The 16611-nt window shown below is 53.2% G+C and overlaps 1 protein-coding gene and 2 long non-coding RNA genes across 4 annotated transcripts in view; 2 read left to right on the forward strand and 1 right to left on the reverse strand.

Annotated features, from left to right (window-relative positions):
* Positions 1 to 4983, forward strand: part of LOC309810730 — a 15079-nt gene extending 10096 nt beyond the window's left edge. The window contains exon 3 of the long non-coding RNA XR_014295050.1: positions 4907 to 4983. This is a non-coding gene — a long non-coding RNA (uncharacterized lncRNA). The remainder of the gene's footprint in view (positions 1 to 4906) is intronic.
* A 2057-nt stretch (positions 4984 to 7040) lies between these two features.
* PLXNA4 (plexin A4) overlaps positions 7041 to 16611 on the reverse strand; it is a 622339-nt gene continuing 612768 nt past the window's right edge. For both annotated transcript variants that reach the window (XM_082632940.1, XM_082632941.1), the window contains 3 exons: positions 14939 to 15151; positions 8223 to 8373; positions 7041 to 7148 (listed from right to left, as the gene is read on the reverse strand). In XM_082632940.1, the coding sequence (XP_082489066.1) occupies positions 7053 to 7148; positions 8223 to 8373; positions 14939 to 15151 (460 nt within the window). In that variant the 3' untranslated portion in view covers positions 7041 to 7052. The remainder of the gene's footprint in view (positions 7149 to 8222; positions 8374 to 14938; positions 15152 to 16611) is intronic.
* LOC309810732 lies at positions 12214 to 15436 on the forward strand. The gene is made up of 3 exons (XR_014295052.1): positions 12214 to 12302; positions 13286 to 13448; positions 15300 to 15436. It is a non-coding gene; the product is annotated as an uncharacterized lncRNA (long non-coding RNA).

A 16611-nucleotide genomic window follows, 5' to 3' on the forward strand; every position in this document is an offset into this window, starting at 1 on the left:
ACAGAGCCTTAGGTAAAAGGATGTATCTGATATGGCTGAGTACACATATCATGTGGCTGGAGAGAGAAAGTACTGTTTCTCTACATCATAGAGGCCACCATAGCCTATTTATGGCCCAGCCTCTCCCCCTCCCCCTCCTAGCCGGACACATAAAGAAAGACCCCAAATCCCAAACTGCATTTTTATTATTTTTTAATAAACTTTATTCTATATTACAAATAGGTTTTTTTTTGTTGTTCTGAACTGCAAAATAGGAATGCCTTATATTTACATACACAGGTATACAATTAATTATAACAAAGGTACAGAAGCTTGCCTTTACCAAGTTACAACTGGGCTCCAATTTAAATAGCATAGGTTTCCTTTTTAAAAACTTTTTTTTTAATCTTTTTTTTTTTTAATCTTACTCGGATACTCTTCTTTAAAAATCAAAACCAGAAGACCCTCTTCCTCTAATAGATTTCATCCACATATCTTTGAGGCTCATTGTAACACTGTTGTCTAAAGATATGTTTTGCTTTGTTCTAACAAAGGGTCGGTGTTCAAGGTGGGTGCTTTCTGGAAACAGAAGTGGGGCGGGGCTGGGAGTGGGTGACCCAAGCAGGAATGACCGCCCTACCGCCTTCAGCAGCCTGTCTCTGAGACTCAAAGGCCCCTGCCTGTTCCTTAAACCGCCCATTCATCCTTTCCTGATCCTCCTCCTCTCTCTAGTGTTTGAGACTTAACTCTGGGTCATCTGACCAGGCCAGACTCCTCTCCCCCAACCCCTCGGCTCACTGAGCCATTATCTCTTGTGGTACCCTGGAGTTGTTGGTTGCTATGGTAACTTGGCAGGACCCTGCTGAAAGAGATAGGCTGGTCTCTACAAGCTAAAGTGGGGAGGAGGGCGGCTACCTCCAATTCTTCCCTCCCATCTCAGGGCCTGGGGTTCTTGTCCTTGGTCAGTGCAGCCAACTCATGACTAAGCCAGGACCTCTGGCCTCACGGATGCCAGGCCCAGGCAGGGAGTGATGGGGCGGGAGAGAGTCGTCCACCCTAACACAAAGTCATGGTTTCCAAATGGAAACAAGATTCTTTGAGGTAAACTAGCTTTTCTTTTTAAAGAACGGAAGGTTTAACAGGCCAAAACAAGCTGACAGGAACATTGGGGAAGGAGAACACACACGGACACATACAGCTTCTTAGTTGTCCACCTGTATTGCGTTCAGTAGTCCTGTTTGGTAAAGTGGTGTCTCAGTTTCTCAAGTGTCCTTTGCATTGCTCTGTAACCGTATCCTCTGTTTGGAATTCTACTCTTGTAAGGGAGCCCTTCCAAAATGTGCTTGAGTTGTAAGATCAAAGATACCAACGAAAGAAGTTCTAATTCCAGATAAAGAACCTGGTGGAAGATGAGCTGCACAGACCTATTAGCCGTGAGCATCTGCCTTCTCAGGAGAGGGGTCCCTCCACAACCAGTCCCTAGCAGGGTCTCCTTGCTGTCTGGGGGAAGCTGTAGGATTCAGCAACACCAGGGGCCGCCTAGAGAGAAGTGAAAGAGGGTAGCGTGGAGGGAAGGTGGGGCTCGCCTGATCAAGGTCACCGGGCCTTCCCCACCCTGGCCCAGCTCAGTCTCTGCTAGTACAAACCAGAAATCTCTTTTTATTCATAGGGATTTTGTTTTGTTCTGATTTAGGGTAGTCACTTGCCTACTCAAGGAATTTAATTGGGACTCATAATGAGTATGTATTACTTTTACAACCAAAGCATCCTTTACATTTTATAAAAGCTGGATACTCCCCCTAATAATAAATCATTTTATTGGGGATCAAAGATTTGTAGTTTAAAAAAGCTGTCTCTTGAATGAACTTTTACTGCAGAGATTCCTTTCCGAGTGGGAGGTGGGGTCATTCAGTTTTCCAGAGGCTCCGGAGCGGAGCGTCAGCCTCTCCCAGGAGCTGCCTCTTCGGCGTCCCCTGTGGCTGTCCCTCAGCCTCCCAGTCTGTAAGATGACTCGTTTGCTATGCCTGTGGGGTGCGGCGGCAGAGACAGGAGGGGCAGGGGTTAGCATGGCGGGGCTGCAGCCAGCCAAGGGAAGCACCAAGGACGTTAGCAGCCACGGAGGCTGCTCCCCCTGGCACGGCCACGCCTGGGCGTGTCCTGACCCATTTCTTTAACAACAGGGGGAGCCTCCCTGTCCTCCGGTCTCCAGTTTCTCCTCATCCCCTTGGAAGTCACAGATAAAGAGTTTTGTGTCCCCCCCGCCCCACCCCAGTATTTGGACTTTACATCCACGCCTGGGCTCCCTCCTTAATCTCGGACCCTTAAAATACACAAACAAAAAATAATCAGCTACAGACCCCAAATAAACAGCCTACCTACGGCTTAAAGACAAAGGGAAGGGCTGAGGGATGGGAGTGGGGCTTAGTGGTCTGTCCTGAGAGCTGACAGGGAAAGTGAGGGGCTGAGAGAAGGTTCTTGAGGACGTGAACTAGAAGCAAGAGAAAGGGTCAGGAAGGAGGTGGGATCTGCCCGGGGCGGATCTGCCGGGGGGCACGGTGTGGACTCTGGTACCTAGACGCTTTTCATTCATGGGATCACCTCTCAGACACCCGCGCTGCGGTTCTCATTGGCGGGGCCAGTTCCTGGAAGGGCCGTGGTCCAGGGCCAAAGCTCCTCTCTCCAGGGCTCTGTTTTTGATTAACAGTAATTAACCGTAGCCTTCACTGCATTAAGTATTTGACTTCGCATCCTGTGAGGCCAAAGGAAGTGCCCCTTTGTCCTAAGAGCTGAGACGGATGGGATAAGGAGCTTTCCCTTTTAGGTGAGAGCAAGAGGTTGTTTAGGGCTCTGGAAACATCAGCAGGGCTTGCCTTGTGGAATGGAGGTCCTTTGGGAAATCACTGCTGTGGCTCCTCTGCTGGGGGGCCCACCGGCCCTGGCTGGACCAGGGAGCCCCGAGCGCTTACTCGCAAGGCGAGGCAGCTTTGGAGGGCTGGATGGGGCTAGGGCGGTCCCAGGGGGCTGGACTGAGGGCGGAGCTGTCCATTGGGGGCTGAGCAGCTCCTGAACTTAGTGGCTACGGGGTCTTGGGGCAGAGGCTACGCGTGCGGGAAGTGAGCAAGGGGGGAGGGGGCACTCAGGAGCCAGGCATGCAAAGGGGACAAGAGCACGAGGACCTGGGGTGAGGGGAAGGGGGTGTCGTGCTGGGACAGTACATCGACACTGATCCCGGCCTGGGAGGTGAGAGCTGGGCCTGCAGGGCCAAGATCAGACACCTCGCTCCCGCCACTCAGTCCAGGACAGTCTGCCTCAAATGTCAGGATTTCTTTAAACTGACTTCTCTCTTTCTAGCATCTCTGGCCTCACTCACTGGCCCACAGGCTCACAAGAGGGAGGCTCTAGGGCTCTGGGTGTGCACATCACGGTTGGCCTATGGGACGCTCAGGTTATCCTGGGTCCCTGACTTCCAAACCACCTTGAAAGCAGAAGGCAAGAAAAAAATGTTTTCCTGAGGAAGTAACCGACACAATAGCCGACTTCACTTAAAGGTACTATTTGCAGTTAACCAAGAAATGTCAGGGTTTCTCCTTCCAAGGAAGGACAGAGAATGGCAAAGCCCAGACCTGGGGGAGACTTGTGCTCCCGGGAGAGATGACCAGCCTGCAGTTAACTTTCCCAGCCTCTCTCGCCCATTCTTGTAGATTGAGGACCTTGTAAAGTTCTCCCTTCCCGGCGCCATCCCATCTCACTTCAACATTCAGACTCCTTACCTCACCCAGGTCAGTTATTTCGACTGTGTGATCTCCTGGTACCATTTTGGACCCTGGTGGTTTCAAGGGGTTGAAAGAGTGAAAGAGATGGGATGAAAGGGAGATGAGGAGACATGGCCTTTTCTCCCCTGCTCTCTACCCACAACTCAAGGAGTCAGATAAAGGTCCCACATTAAATAGAAATGTGACCCTGAACATTAACTGTGACACGGGGCAGGGCCTTGAAGAGACTTCCCTTCCAGAGGACCCAGTCTGCCCAAGTCCCTTCTCTGGCACATACTGGCCAGCATGGAGGAGGTTGGGCATTCCAAGGGGAAGTGTGGAAAGAAGATCTGGGGGAAAGAGAGGCTTTTTGACAACGCTGCCTTGTCTTTACTTTGAAACGTATCACATGTGCGCCAAGAATCCAAACGAAAGAAATGGAAAACAAACAGCAAAAGGAAAAAGAGCTCTTATGGGGAAGATGGGTTGTGACGCTGCGAAATTCGATCCTATTTCTCCATCCCCCCAGCAGGCCACACAGAGACTTTGGGCAAACAAAGCGCCAGAAACCACCCACCCCACCAATTAAAATAAAACCTGCCCCAAACCCCTCCCCCAGGAGAGATGAGGAGGGCGTGGAAACTTGTCCCTCCTCCTCCCCTCTTTCTTCCTGACATTTCTCCGAGGTGACTGAAGTTTCTCTTACAACAAAAACATGGGGGAAAAAATTTGTACCGACAATGAAACAATAATAATAATCCGGTAAAAAAAAGAAAAGCTTCAGCAGAACCATGATAACAGTCTTTTTTCTAAATGTTCATTTTTTTTCTCTAACTGTGCAAAACTTAAAAAATAAATCAAAACACACTCACACACACATACTTACACTCACAGCTTCCACTCAGCACATCTGTGTTAAATATGTTTGTGTCTTTCTTCTCCCCAATCCCTTCACATGTGCAAAAATATTTTAGCGGCCCAGGTGCCTCCTCAGCCCTCCTCCCGCACGCTTCCTTCCTGGCCTGCCAGGGCTTGTGGCTTCTGGGGAGGAAATGAAATGATCAAGGGTAGAAATTCCATGCTTCTTCACCTGGCACTTCATTTGCCAAAACCTTTGGTTATGCTTTTCCCCCTTGACATGCATATTTTCTCATTCTCCTCTTCCCGTTGGTTAGGTTACTTGTATTTTGCCCATCATTTGTCCTGCTCGACGCCACATCACGCCCTGCTCTGCGTCACCACCGCCCAGCCTCCAGTCCTGTCCAGGATCCCCTTGGCCAGTGACCACCCTGATTTCCTACGGAGAGGTGACCTCACCCCTCTGCACTCAGCACAGAAAACAAGTGTTGAAATGTCCTGAAGTTGCAGAATGAATGGTGAGCAAGGGCAGAGAAGGGAGATGCTTCAGATCACCTGATAGGACAAGGAAGCTTTCTGAGCTCTCGGCCTACTCCTGGGGCACGCGCACACGCACGCACGCACATGAGATCACACACACACACGCACTCATATCCAAAGGGGCTAGCATTCTTTAAGCACAGGGTGCTCCACAGATGTTGCTGGAAATGGTGTGGTTCCTTCCTCTTTCCACGTGGGGCCCCTGTGGAGTGGATGGCAGGGGAGGATGTCTGATGCTCGGGGGGTGAAGGCGGGACTGTGGAACCTTGTCCCCAACCCCACCTGAGATGATGCCGCCACTTGCCTCCCAGAGTGGGGTACAACTCCACACCGGGGCTGCCAGGCGAGTCTATGGCGGGGACTGGACCACAGATGGAAATGGTGTCTAAGGTCCCTTCAAGGTTATAGGTTTCCACGATCCTCCATCAGACCGTCTCTCACAATAGCCCCTTCTCACCTAGGACACATGTCTGAGCACACACTAGTCTGGCTGGCCGTGGATGGAAGGACAGATGGAGGAACAGATGCCAGAGCCAAGGTCAGTTGTATGTCCTCCTTTTCCTCCCTTTTCCGGCCAGGTCCTTCCTCTTGATTCTTCGGTCCTTCCCAAACACGACACACCCGGGACTGAGTTGGGCTGGCATTTTGGCCTGTCTCTGCGAGGCTGTGCTTGAGTGTGTTTCTTTCCATGATGACTGCCGAAGAGCTGAGGGAGGAGAGTGACTAAAGAGACAGCTGAGATGTTGATGAAATAACTCCCAAGAGGTCTGAACAGTCCAGAGACAAAGTCATCTGCATCTGCAACGGCACCAGATTCTGCAGGGAGCCAGGGGCGAGGCTGTCTGCCCCAACTTTCTACAGTTCTCAGGAAGGACAGTGGGGACAGGAGCCACGGAGACAGCTGGAGGTAGACTCTCCCAGATGCACTCGGCATTTTACCCTGACCCCTGATGAGCGATGACCGAGGAGGTTGGAGGCGTGTCCTCTAGATGGCACTCGGGGATCTGCAAGGGGTCAGACCCATGACTGTGGTCGTGACTGTTAGCATGTGGAGGCGAATGGAAAACAACCAATTTTGCTTCCAGGGTAGATGCAGCTCTCTTCTTTTCTCCCTCTACATGTTACACTTCTGCCGCTGTGAGCCAGATTGGGAGGTTGGGAGGATCTCCACAGTGGGCTGTAACTGCTATTCTTTCTCCTGTCTGGTTTTCCACAGGCCCGGGAGGAGACTGGGCAGGCAGGGCCCTATGGGCACTTGGAAAGGCTCCAAGAAGATTGGAAGGGAACAAAAAGGCCTCTGGATGCCAATCCAACAAGTGGGACACAGCCTGCGAGGCACCCCACGATGCCTCACGCTCCCCACTCCAGCCACACGCAGGAGGTGCAGCCTTTCTTCTCACAGTTGCAGAGGGACCACGCCACTGACAGACCCCCTGGAGATGGAAACCTGGGCCAGGAGACGTCTTCCCAGTGAAGGTAATACAGAGCTCACTGCCTCGTCCGCAGGCCAACGCTCGGCTCAATGCGGGGCTATCAAAACGTGGAAGGAGAAGTAGCAGTACAGAAACATCCTTCATCCGTGGCTCCTCATCCATATTCGGGCCCTGCTGCTAATGCATGAGGTCAGCAGGGAAGGAGGGCCCCCTCTGATGTCTTCTGGCCAGGTCCCTCATGGGGCGGGGCGGGCCATCCTGGACTAACCGAGGGTTGGTGGCGTGGCTCAATCATGTTGGTAGAGCAACTGAAAGAGAGGGGATCCAGGAAGGAGAGAGAGACAGAAACAGGCAGAGAGAGAGGGAGATAGCGCTGCTCAGGGGATGCTGCTGACGCCAGTCGGAACTTGCACTTGGTAAAGATGATAATCTAGACTGAGGCACGGCTTGGTGTGTCCCTCCCTCCAGGGGGTGCCTGGAAGGACGGTTCTCAGCTGTCTAAGCTCATGAGGGTTATGACTTGTTCTAGTTTGTAGGCCAGTTTCTGCTTCCCACACTGGTCATCGTGGTCCAGAGGTCCAAGGATCTGTTGAAGAGCCAAGAAGGGGGCAGTCACTAGTTTGCGTACGTGTGTCTGTGTTCTTAGGGTACACACAGACAGGGGACGTGGTCAGAGGGTTTGGGAGGATGTGTGCAGGTGAAGCAGCCCACACAAGGTGGCTGGGGAGGCAGACAGCCTGGGTGACGGGGTGGGGAGGTGCGGGGCAGCGCTCGGGCATAGGGAACAAACGTGTGGGCACCAGGTGTCAGTGAGCGCAGGATGCCAGTGCATGCACCAGCATGTCTGAATACATGTGTACATTTCACTGCCCACAGAAGACAGCTGAGAGTGGGCAGAAGACACCTGTGCCAGGCTGCTGCAGTTACCTAGGGGTTAGACAGCAAACAGGTCCATGCCCAGCGGGAAGCATGGTGCTCAGTGTCTCGGGGTGACTTCCGCTCCTGTTACCACCTTCCACTCACAGGGCAGCTGTGCTGCTGCTCAGACATGGGGAGCCTGGATTCTGAACCTACCTGGTCTATACCGGTATGACCAAGAAAACCATAGGCACCTCTGTGCTGGCCAGAAAGCAGGCAGTGTCTGCAGGGGCAATGACCCCAGATGAAGTTTCCTAACTAGGGAATGCAGCAACTATAGACTCCATTCTGCTCTAGTCTGTATCTATTCTGTTCTGATTCTCTCCTACCCTATCATCTTGTTTCTATTCTATTCTATTCTTTCTATTCTATTTTCTATTCTATTCTTTTCTCCTTTCCTTATGGAAGTGGGGAACTGCTTGCTTAAAGAGAATTAGATCAGAGAGAGGGAAAAAATAAAGGAGAGGGAACAGCAGAGAAGAGAAAGAAAAAAACAAGAGATACTTGATCTATATATCTGAAAAGAACAGGCATTAATGCAGAACTGATAGACTGGTATGTTTCTAGCATCCCTGTCTTTAGAGCACAGCCCCCAAGTCCCAGGTGGTAGAGTTTCCCCAGCAGACGTGGGGGAGGGGTGAGTCTGGCGTGGAGCTCTTGGGCACAGAGGCTGCTCCAGGCAGGGATCTCTGGGTCTCTGCCGCCGTCCTTCCCAGTGGGCCCCAAGCAGGGCAGGGCTCACCTCCTCACTGTACTTGCCCACGTAGGAGAAGATCTCAGAGAGCGCGCTCATGGTGTTGAACTCGTTCATGTGCATCCGGGACTGCTCAGCCAGGTACGCATTCATGTCCTGGTCACTGATGGCCGGCATCTTCCCGATGTCTGAGTAATACCTGCCGAGGCATGGGAGTGAGGAACCGTGCGTGCGGGGCAGAGGAGAGGTGGAAACTCCCAGTGCCGGGTCTGGGGCCAGCGGATTCGGAGGGTGACCCAGACACCGTCAGAGGGTGGACAGGGTGGGGACAGGAGGAAGGAGCGACTATCGCCTGCGCTGGCTTTGCTCCCGGCTCCCAGAACAGTGGTCCAGCCTGCCTTGTGTGTCCTTCTAACGCCCCCTCCCACAGACGCAAGACATCCCCTCCATGGGGCCTGAAGGCTCTTCTGGGCAGTTGCCCTGCCCTGATGTCCTCCCCTCTCTGAGGTTAGCCAGGAGAAGGGTGGGGCTGGGGGCCGCTGGCGGGGAGAGGCTGGCAGAAGGCAATCAGTCACTGTCACTTGCAGCTGTGCACTCCTGTCAACTGGTTAATTAGATGCCAACATTTACATTTTTAATTTCTGCAGTTTGACATTTTATGCAACCCCCAACTCTCCCACCAGAGGGGGGTTGTGTCGTTTCCTAATGAGGAACTGAAGGGCCCTGGTGCCCCCCAAGACAGGTGCTTTCGGCTGTGGGCTACGGGAAAGAGACCAGGCACCTGCAAAGGCGGGGGAGCATCAGGGCCATGGGGCAGCACGCCCAGGAGTCCTTGTGGTGTCCCAGCTCAGCCCACGCTGAATGCCCGTGGCTTCATTGCTGGGGAGAGTGAGCCTGAGAGCTTAGAACAGAGGAGGGTGGCGGGGACAGTCACCAGGGCGGGGACTAGGGTGAGGCAAGTGAGGCAGCTGGGGAACAAAGTTTTCAGAGAGTCACTCACTCTCACCTGGGAAGGTGCAGGTGACAATGACAGGCGTTGGGTTCCCAGAACTCTAGGCTTGATCAGGTGAGTGGAGGGAGTATTCTCAGAGGCTCTGGTTCATTCTCACCCTGGACCTCAGCCCTGCATCTCTCCCTCTGCATCCCTTACCATGCTGACCATGAATCTCTCCTTCCTGTGCCCACCCTCACCTTTGCCCCTAGGTGCCCAGGAGTTGGGTGGCAGACCATCAGAGGTGGCATTCCTGTGCTACTCCAGCATCATGCTCAAGGGCTTGTGTGAACGACAGGTCAGTCTGCGCCAGAGCATCCCCAGGCCGGCAAGGATTGGCAAGGGGTGGGCTGGCCGCCCTACTTGAACCACAGCCCTGCACGGAGGCCGTCCCGCCTCCGGCTCATTTGGACTTCCTTTCTTCACAATGTTATTTCAGCGTGGGGTCCTCTCTTCCCTCGCCCTCCCTCGTCTCCAGAGCCCTTGGGCCCCTCAGCTCCTTGTCCTGTTTCATTTTGGTTCCTCTGTTCCATCCCAGAAGAGCCCACTCTCTTCCAGGCCTGAATCCCACCCCAAAACATCTTTAGGGTCCCTCAGGGTTCCAGGTAATGACATCCCAGGTGCTAAAGTTCCAGTGAGAGGCTCGATGCATTGCCTCTATTTCTGGAAGGCAATAAATGCAATGTTCCCTTTGACAGCAGAGACCCAGGGCGTCAGTGGCGGCCCCAACCTTGCCGCTCCCAAGGAGATACGTGCCGTCGTCCCCTCGCGACTCCATGCCTAGTGAGCAAATACATTTGTCCAGTAAAGGGTCACGTCCACAGGTCGTATGGGGGGAGGAGATAGGAACAAACGAGCCTCTCCTTTCTGTCTCGCAGGCAGCAGCCAGACACAGCTCTGGCAACGTGGCTGGGCCCAGAGTTTCCTGCAGACAGTTTCACTCTGTCACCACGGACAGCCAGACCTACTGACGGCGAGGAAAACCCCAGGCTCCCCCTGATGGGACGTGATCGTCATGAGAAGTAAAGACTCCTGCCTTTCCCGTTACCTGCTCGTGAAACCTTACAGGTAGGGGGACGGCTCTGTCAGCCTTTCCGCAAATAGCATGAGGCCGCCTGCTGCGACCTTTATGGCTGTGAGGGGCCTCAGAGCCCAGGTTAGGGACCACTGTCTTCATGGGAAACACTGTCCCTTTGCAGTGGCCTGCCTTTACCGCACTAAAAGCCCAGTCCTTTGCTCCAAAGAGGATGTATAGAAAATGAGTCTGTGTGAGAAAGAGAGGGAGAGAGTGTGAGGTGGGGTTGAGAGGAGAGTGTGGGAGGGCAGGGGTCTAACTGCTCACCTGCAGCCATGGGGGCAGCCAGCCTGGACGTGCTCTGCGTGATTCCCGCTCATAGTGAGGTCAGGTCTGCATGGGGCAACCCGCCCCTCCTCTGCTGCCTGTGTGCAGAGGGCGCTGGATGGGACCAGTGCACGTTGGTGCCACACACAAGCCTACGAGTGGCTCGACCACACGTCCTCATCTTCAGCAAGTTCTAAATGGCTGAGCTGAGAGACTCTGGGCAGTCTGATGTCCTAGAGGAGTGTGGGGCTTGAGGTCTGCTGACATTTGGCCCATCCTCACCCCAAGCCCTGCCTGGAGCTAAGTGGGCCCATCCCCCCTGCAGGTCTCCGCTGCCCTTGCCTCGACCTCTCCCTGCTGCTCTCCAGGGCTCTGCCCAACCCCCCTCCCTGGCCAACACCCCTTGAGCCTGACAGTGGCCCTGCTCTGGCATCTCTGCACTGTGCACAACTGCTTTCTCTTGAGCGCCTGCTGTGCTGGGGCTTTGCGCCGGGCTCTGCCACTGAGCAGCCTTATTGATTGTGAAGAATGCAATTATGTCCCATTAATGAACTTCACACAAGTGCTCTTATCAGCTAGCTGTGCAGTGAGGAAGGGAAGGGTCAGCCTGGGCTCCTGTGCTTGAACTTGCTCCCATGGGATGTCCTCCTGCAGCCAAGTCCTTCTCCAGAAGGGAACCAGGTGGGATGCCAGCCCCATTGTGGTCCTGATACTGGTCCTCAGGAGCTGCTACAAAGGGCAGGGCCCCAGAGAGCTGGATTCTCTGCTCTTAACCAGTCTTCAGTGTTTTACATTCATGTGCTTCTGTGAGATGCACCCAGTGTGTGACGGTGGGCACCCCATCTCTGCCTTTAGGATGGCCCCAGTGATTGAGAAGGCAGTCTCCAATGCCCTGAACTCTTAGAGAAGAACAAAGTATCCTCATCCCTTCAAACACCTCAAGGATGAAGGTGCAGTCGTGAAAGACATTTAGAGCCCAAGGCTCTGATGTATAGATACTTACTTTTCAAGCTCCTGCATAAAAGTCTTTTCCTCTGTGTTCATTCACTGACCTCCCCAGGCCCAGCAGAATCAGGACGTTGCTCCCTGAGCCCCCACTGGTACAGCTCATGGGGCCTGCAGAGGGCCTGTGTGTCCTCCTTGACCATGATGAGGACCACAAGGGAAGGATCAAGTCTAATCCATCCTGAGTGTCCAGTGCACCCACGATGGACACCATAAATGTTTGACCCATGGATGAATGAGTAAGTTAATGAGATGTCCATACTTCACCTCCAGTATTGCTCCCAGGGTGAACTGTCCCAAGTTTTATATTTTGAATGGATGGCTTCTTTAGGAGGCATTTTTAAATATTTAAGATTCTGAGCCCTTTTCACATGTGACACAGGTGAGAGATGGCATCCCAGTGAGTGGCATGCCCCGGCCCAGTTCCCAGGGGCCCAACTGTGGCTCCATTCCATTCACTCCTGTGTGGAAAACCTGTGCCTGCAGGTGAGGGAGGCTACCATCGCCACGGGGTTAATTCCAATTTAAAATGAGAGGCAATCACTCTGACATGAAACTGTTACTGCTGTTGACAGTGAAATAGAAATTACTGCTGAGCATGACACACCAGTTTGGTGACAACACTGCTGAGTTCTGCTAAGATGAGGGTAGCAGTTGCTTGCTACTGGGGAACCAAGAGATTCTTCTCCCTTTCACTAGATGTGGCCATAAGCAAAACCCCTCATACTTGGAATGGAGGCAGCAAAGACGGGGAGTCTGCAGTGAGGCCACCAACCACAAGCGTTGCAAGGTACCTGGAGGCAGGAATGGGATGGAGGATGGATGAGAGGACAAGCAGAAGGATGGGAGGGATGAGGGATGGGAGGATGCGTGGGAGAATGGGAGGGGATGGTGGGGGGATGGGTAGCTGAAGAACTTCTAGGAGGTAAAGCCTGCTTAGGTATGACAGAGTGACCTGGGCTGCTCAACCAGCAGAGTTAGTGAGGACTCCTGCAGCCGTGTGCGTCCCACCCCCCTATAGAGAGGGCCACCAGAATAAACCCCGTTTCTCAGCTGTGAGGACAGCAGGCCCTCCCCCAGATGTGTGCGGGGCACACTCTGCAGCACTGAGGCAGTGAGCCGGGCCCTGTGTGCGCTGTCTGAATGCTCACGGGAACTGAACATCGAAATCAGAAGTGGGCAAGCCCTGGCCACTTCTGAACTGGAGGCTGCCAGTGCCCTCGGCAGGCCAGGGGGGGCGATCAGGCTGGCTGTGGGTCCTGAGCAAGCTCTGTGCTGCTGGACTTCATTTCCCAGCAGCCAGACAAGCTCAGAGGCCAGCCTCCTCGCGAAGGGAGACTGGAACTGATCCACTCATCACCGAGGGAAGAAGCACTCTAGGCTTGATCTCCAGACCTATCTGTGCTATTTCCCAACCCCTCTGTCTTTGTACCCTCATCCCAGAAGGGGAGGAGAAATGATTTGAGACCCCAAGCAAGTGAGAGATGACTTTCCTGAGAGTGCCTTTGGTTGTTAAGAAACGGGTGGGATGAGAAATGGAGACCATCAAGGCACTCCTAAAAATAACCAAATGGACTGGGGTTACTTGTGAGCTATCGCAGCTGCGTGGCACAGATCTCATTTAGCACCAAGTGAAAGGGAGACCATTAGCCCGGCACGTGCACTATTCTCACCTCTGACTAACCGGGCCATTCTGGGGAAGTATCCTCTACACAGATGTTTCATAAATGCTCCCAGCCCTTCACATCCCTGCTTTCTCCCTCCCTGCCCGAGGTCCCATTGCAGTGACATTGCACCGGCACAGGGGTAACCAGAGCCCAGCCGCTGCCTCTTTCTTCTCTCTCTTTGCTGAAGAGCCAGCTGACCACACAGGAGAGCTTGCTCCTCCTGGCAGCTCTGTTGTCAGAAGAATGAGCCACTGTCGAAGCCGGGGGAGGTAAGAGCCTCTTTGGTGACTCAGACATAATCAGATACGAGGACAAAAGAGTGAGCTGTGTCTCTGACAGCCAAGGCTGGAAGCCCACCACATGCACCAGCAGGAAGGGGTGGGGGGAGATATCAAAGAACAGAGGGAGAGGGAAAACAAAATGCAGTTCTTCCAGCAGAACTATGTTACTGGGGTGGCCGGGATCCCACCCCGCTCTCGGTTATTCCCTCTGTAAAAGGAAAGGCAATTTTCAACTATAAAGATGGAGACTGTCTCTCTTCCATGGGTGAAACAATATTGTTCATTTTGTCTCAGTCACTGAGTCAAGAACAATTTCTGGTCTCTAACTCTTCAAAAAAGCACCAAATCTGAGTTTCCATCCAGGTTTCCTATCTTTAAGCTACTTAGAAGAAAGAGGGACTCTAAAATCAAGACCGCCATGTAGAGGTGTGCAGGTTGTTCACTGCACAAAGGTGCTTGGTTGAGAGGGTGAGCTAGGACTGACAGCCTGTCACTCAACAAACCATGCATCCTGGCATGGGGCCACATCGTCTGGTAGGAAGGGGCACCTGCCTTAATTCACACAGATACCATATGGGTTGGCAAAAGCCCTGTCTAAAAAGTACCATAAATTGTAGAAAAGAGATTTGGGAGTCAGCTGAATTTGGGGATCTACTTTTCTCTTGGCCACTTAAGTCATTTTGGACTGATTACTCAACCATTCTGTATGTATAGTTCTTCACCTTCACGGGCACAAAATGAGGTTATAAAGCCTGTCTTATATTCCGGAGCTACTGTGATGAATAAATAAATAGACTTTCAGCTGGTTGTTTAGCTCAGGTGCTTGGCATATGGAGCTGATACAGCCCAGCCAAACCATGAATGTTCTTTACCGTGAGTTAGCTTTGTACCAAGAGGAACCCAGCTGCACAGCGTACAGGTGGCCCTCCCATCACAGGTGCATAGCTGAGACTGGATTAGATTAGGGCCACTGTGGCTGGGAAGGCACTGTAAGGGCCCGGGCCTCAAGAGTTCATCGTGCTGAGAGGGGACTGGGACTGTGTGAAGCTGTTCAGTGTGACAAGGATGTCCCCACAGGACACTGGAAGAACTGCCAGATGGACGGGCAGATGGGGACAGGCCTCCAGCCTGCCTGTGGCAGGATGTTATTCGGTCCCCTGGAGTCTTTCTTTTTTTTCATTTTTTAGTGGGCATCAGAGCAGGGAACTCTATTTCCTTCCTGGGCCTAGAAAGAGCTGGGCCCTCCATGCAGGGGAGCAGAACGCAGTGGCAGCTTCTAGCCATGTCCCATTCTTGTTTCAGCTGACAGTACTGGGTCCGTGGGCTGTGGGTGTCACCACTGCAGGCTGGGGCTTCGCGCAGGACCAGTCTGCAAAAGCCCTGCCCATTGCAGAGGGGAAGGAAGGGGTCCCACATCCACCAAGGAAGTTGCCTGCTGCGGCCCGGGGCCTACCTGGGCTCCCCGGCCCAGCACTCACCTCTCCACCCAGTTCTTGTAGCTCGGGATGTCCTTGGCGTAGAGCAGCTTGTTGGAGGGGGAGTCCTTGCCCAGCCGGTGCTCCGACGTGGAACAGGAGTCCATGAAGGTCTGGGCCACCACAGACAGGCAGGCGTCAGTGATGCTGTTCTTGTGGATGTCAAACACAAACTGGGGGTTCTTGATCATGTTGACCCAAAACCTCAGGGGCAGGCTGTGTGGGGGGAAGAGGCAGATGGTCAAGGGAGCTGGGGGGCAGGGGGGCACTGTACATTGGCCCGGAGAGTTCCCAGGAGAAAGAGAAAAGGCTGGGAAGCAAGGGTTCTGAGGGGCCTTCTCTATGTCATCAATTCACTTTCCAGGGACGTGGAGATCAGCGAGGTTGAACAGTCTGTTCAGAGATACAGCGTTGATGGGAACTGGAGGGCTCGATGCCCAGCCTGGACCACAGGACTCACCATCTGCCCTGAGAACACAAGGCGCTGGGGTCCGAGGCAGCCATGACAGGTACTAGAAAATGGAACTTCTGACTCTCTATTCCACCGTCTGCCCCCTGTGCCACAGATACAAGGCATGTCTGGTTGGCAAACCTTCAATAGCCTGGAACCTGGGCTTTGTATCTTATTCTCTGCCCTCGCCCTTCCTGCCTGGTCGTATGGGCTCATTCCTACGTGGTGAGGGCCCTGGCACTGAACAGTTCAAGTGCAGCTAACTGATTCCCATCCCTAAGCCGGCATGCTGAACGAACCCCACTCCCGGCCTCTCACCTGCCCCGTTGTGTTCCCTCCTTCCCCTCCCTTTCTTCCAGTTAGCACCTGCTGTAGACCAGGAGCTATGCTAGCAACTGGGGGTCCAGTGTGAATAAGACCATCCCCCGTCCTCCAGAAGTTTGCATGCTGCTGGGCTCGTGGGGATGTCAGACTTGCAATCAAGAACTTTGGGTGCTGGACCTGAAGGATGGGTGGGGTCCAGTGTGGGAGCCAGGAGGTGTGAGCAAGTCTACCCAGAGGGGCATTATCTGGAAAGTCTTCACGGAGAGGACACTTAATGGTCTCAGTTTTAGAGATGCAGAGGTGTTCCTTAGCTGGATGAAAGCTGAAGGAAGAGGAGAGGAAGGTACTGCCAAAGGGGAGTGAACCAAAAAAAGAGGAGATGAAACTTGCAGTGCCGTCTGCTAACTGAGCCACCTGTCTGTTGCTAGAAAGGGTCCCGAGGCATCGGGCAAAACCTGCCCACCTGCCCCTTTTGACTGTACTCTACTGGCTCTCAGAGTCTGCGGCTTCCATCCAGCCTGTGGAGACGCAGGTCAGGAAGTGGGGTGGCACCCAGCAAGGGATCGCTTATTTCCCTCCCTCTGCCTCCACATCCTTACCTCCTGCCATGTGCCCTGATGCTTTACTGTTGCTTGGTTGCTGTCCTCAGGGTTGGTAATAATAGTTATAATGTTTGCGTGTGTTTGGCTTGCCTCTTACAACTTCAACTCTTTTGAATTACATTATTTCGATCCAGCAGGAACAGGATTTCTGTATTTGTTGTATCTCCCAGCAGCCAGCACGTACATACAACAAATGCTAAAATACAGTACGGCCTCATATTCAAGACTGCCAATCAGTCCACAAGTATTTATTAAGTTCCCACAAAGTGTGCCATGCAGGCAGCACCGAGGTCTAACAA

This window comes from Mesoplodon mirus (assembly GCF_964341445.2).
Source record: "Mesoplodon mirus genome assembly, chromosome: 9".
Classification (NCBI taxonomy): domain Eukaryota; kingdom Metazoa; phylum Chordata; class Mammalia; order Artiodactyla; family Ziphiidae; genus Mesoplodon; species Mesoplodon mirus.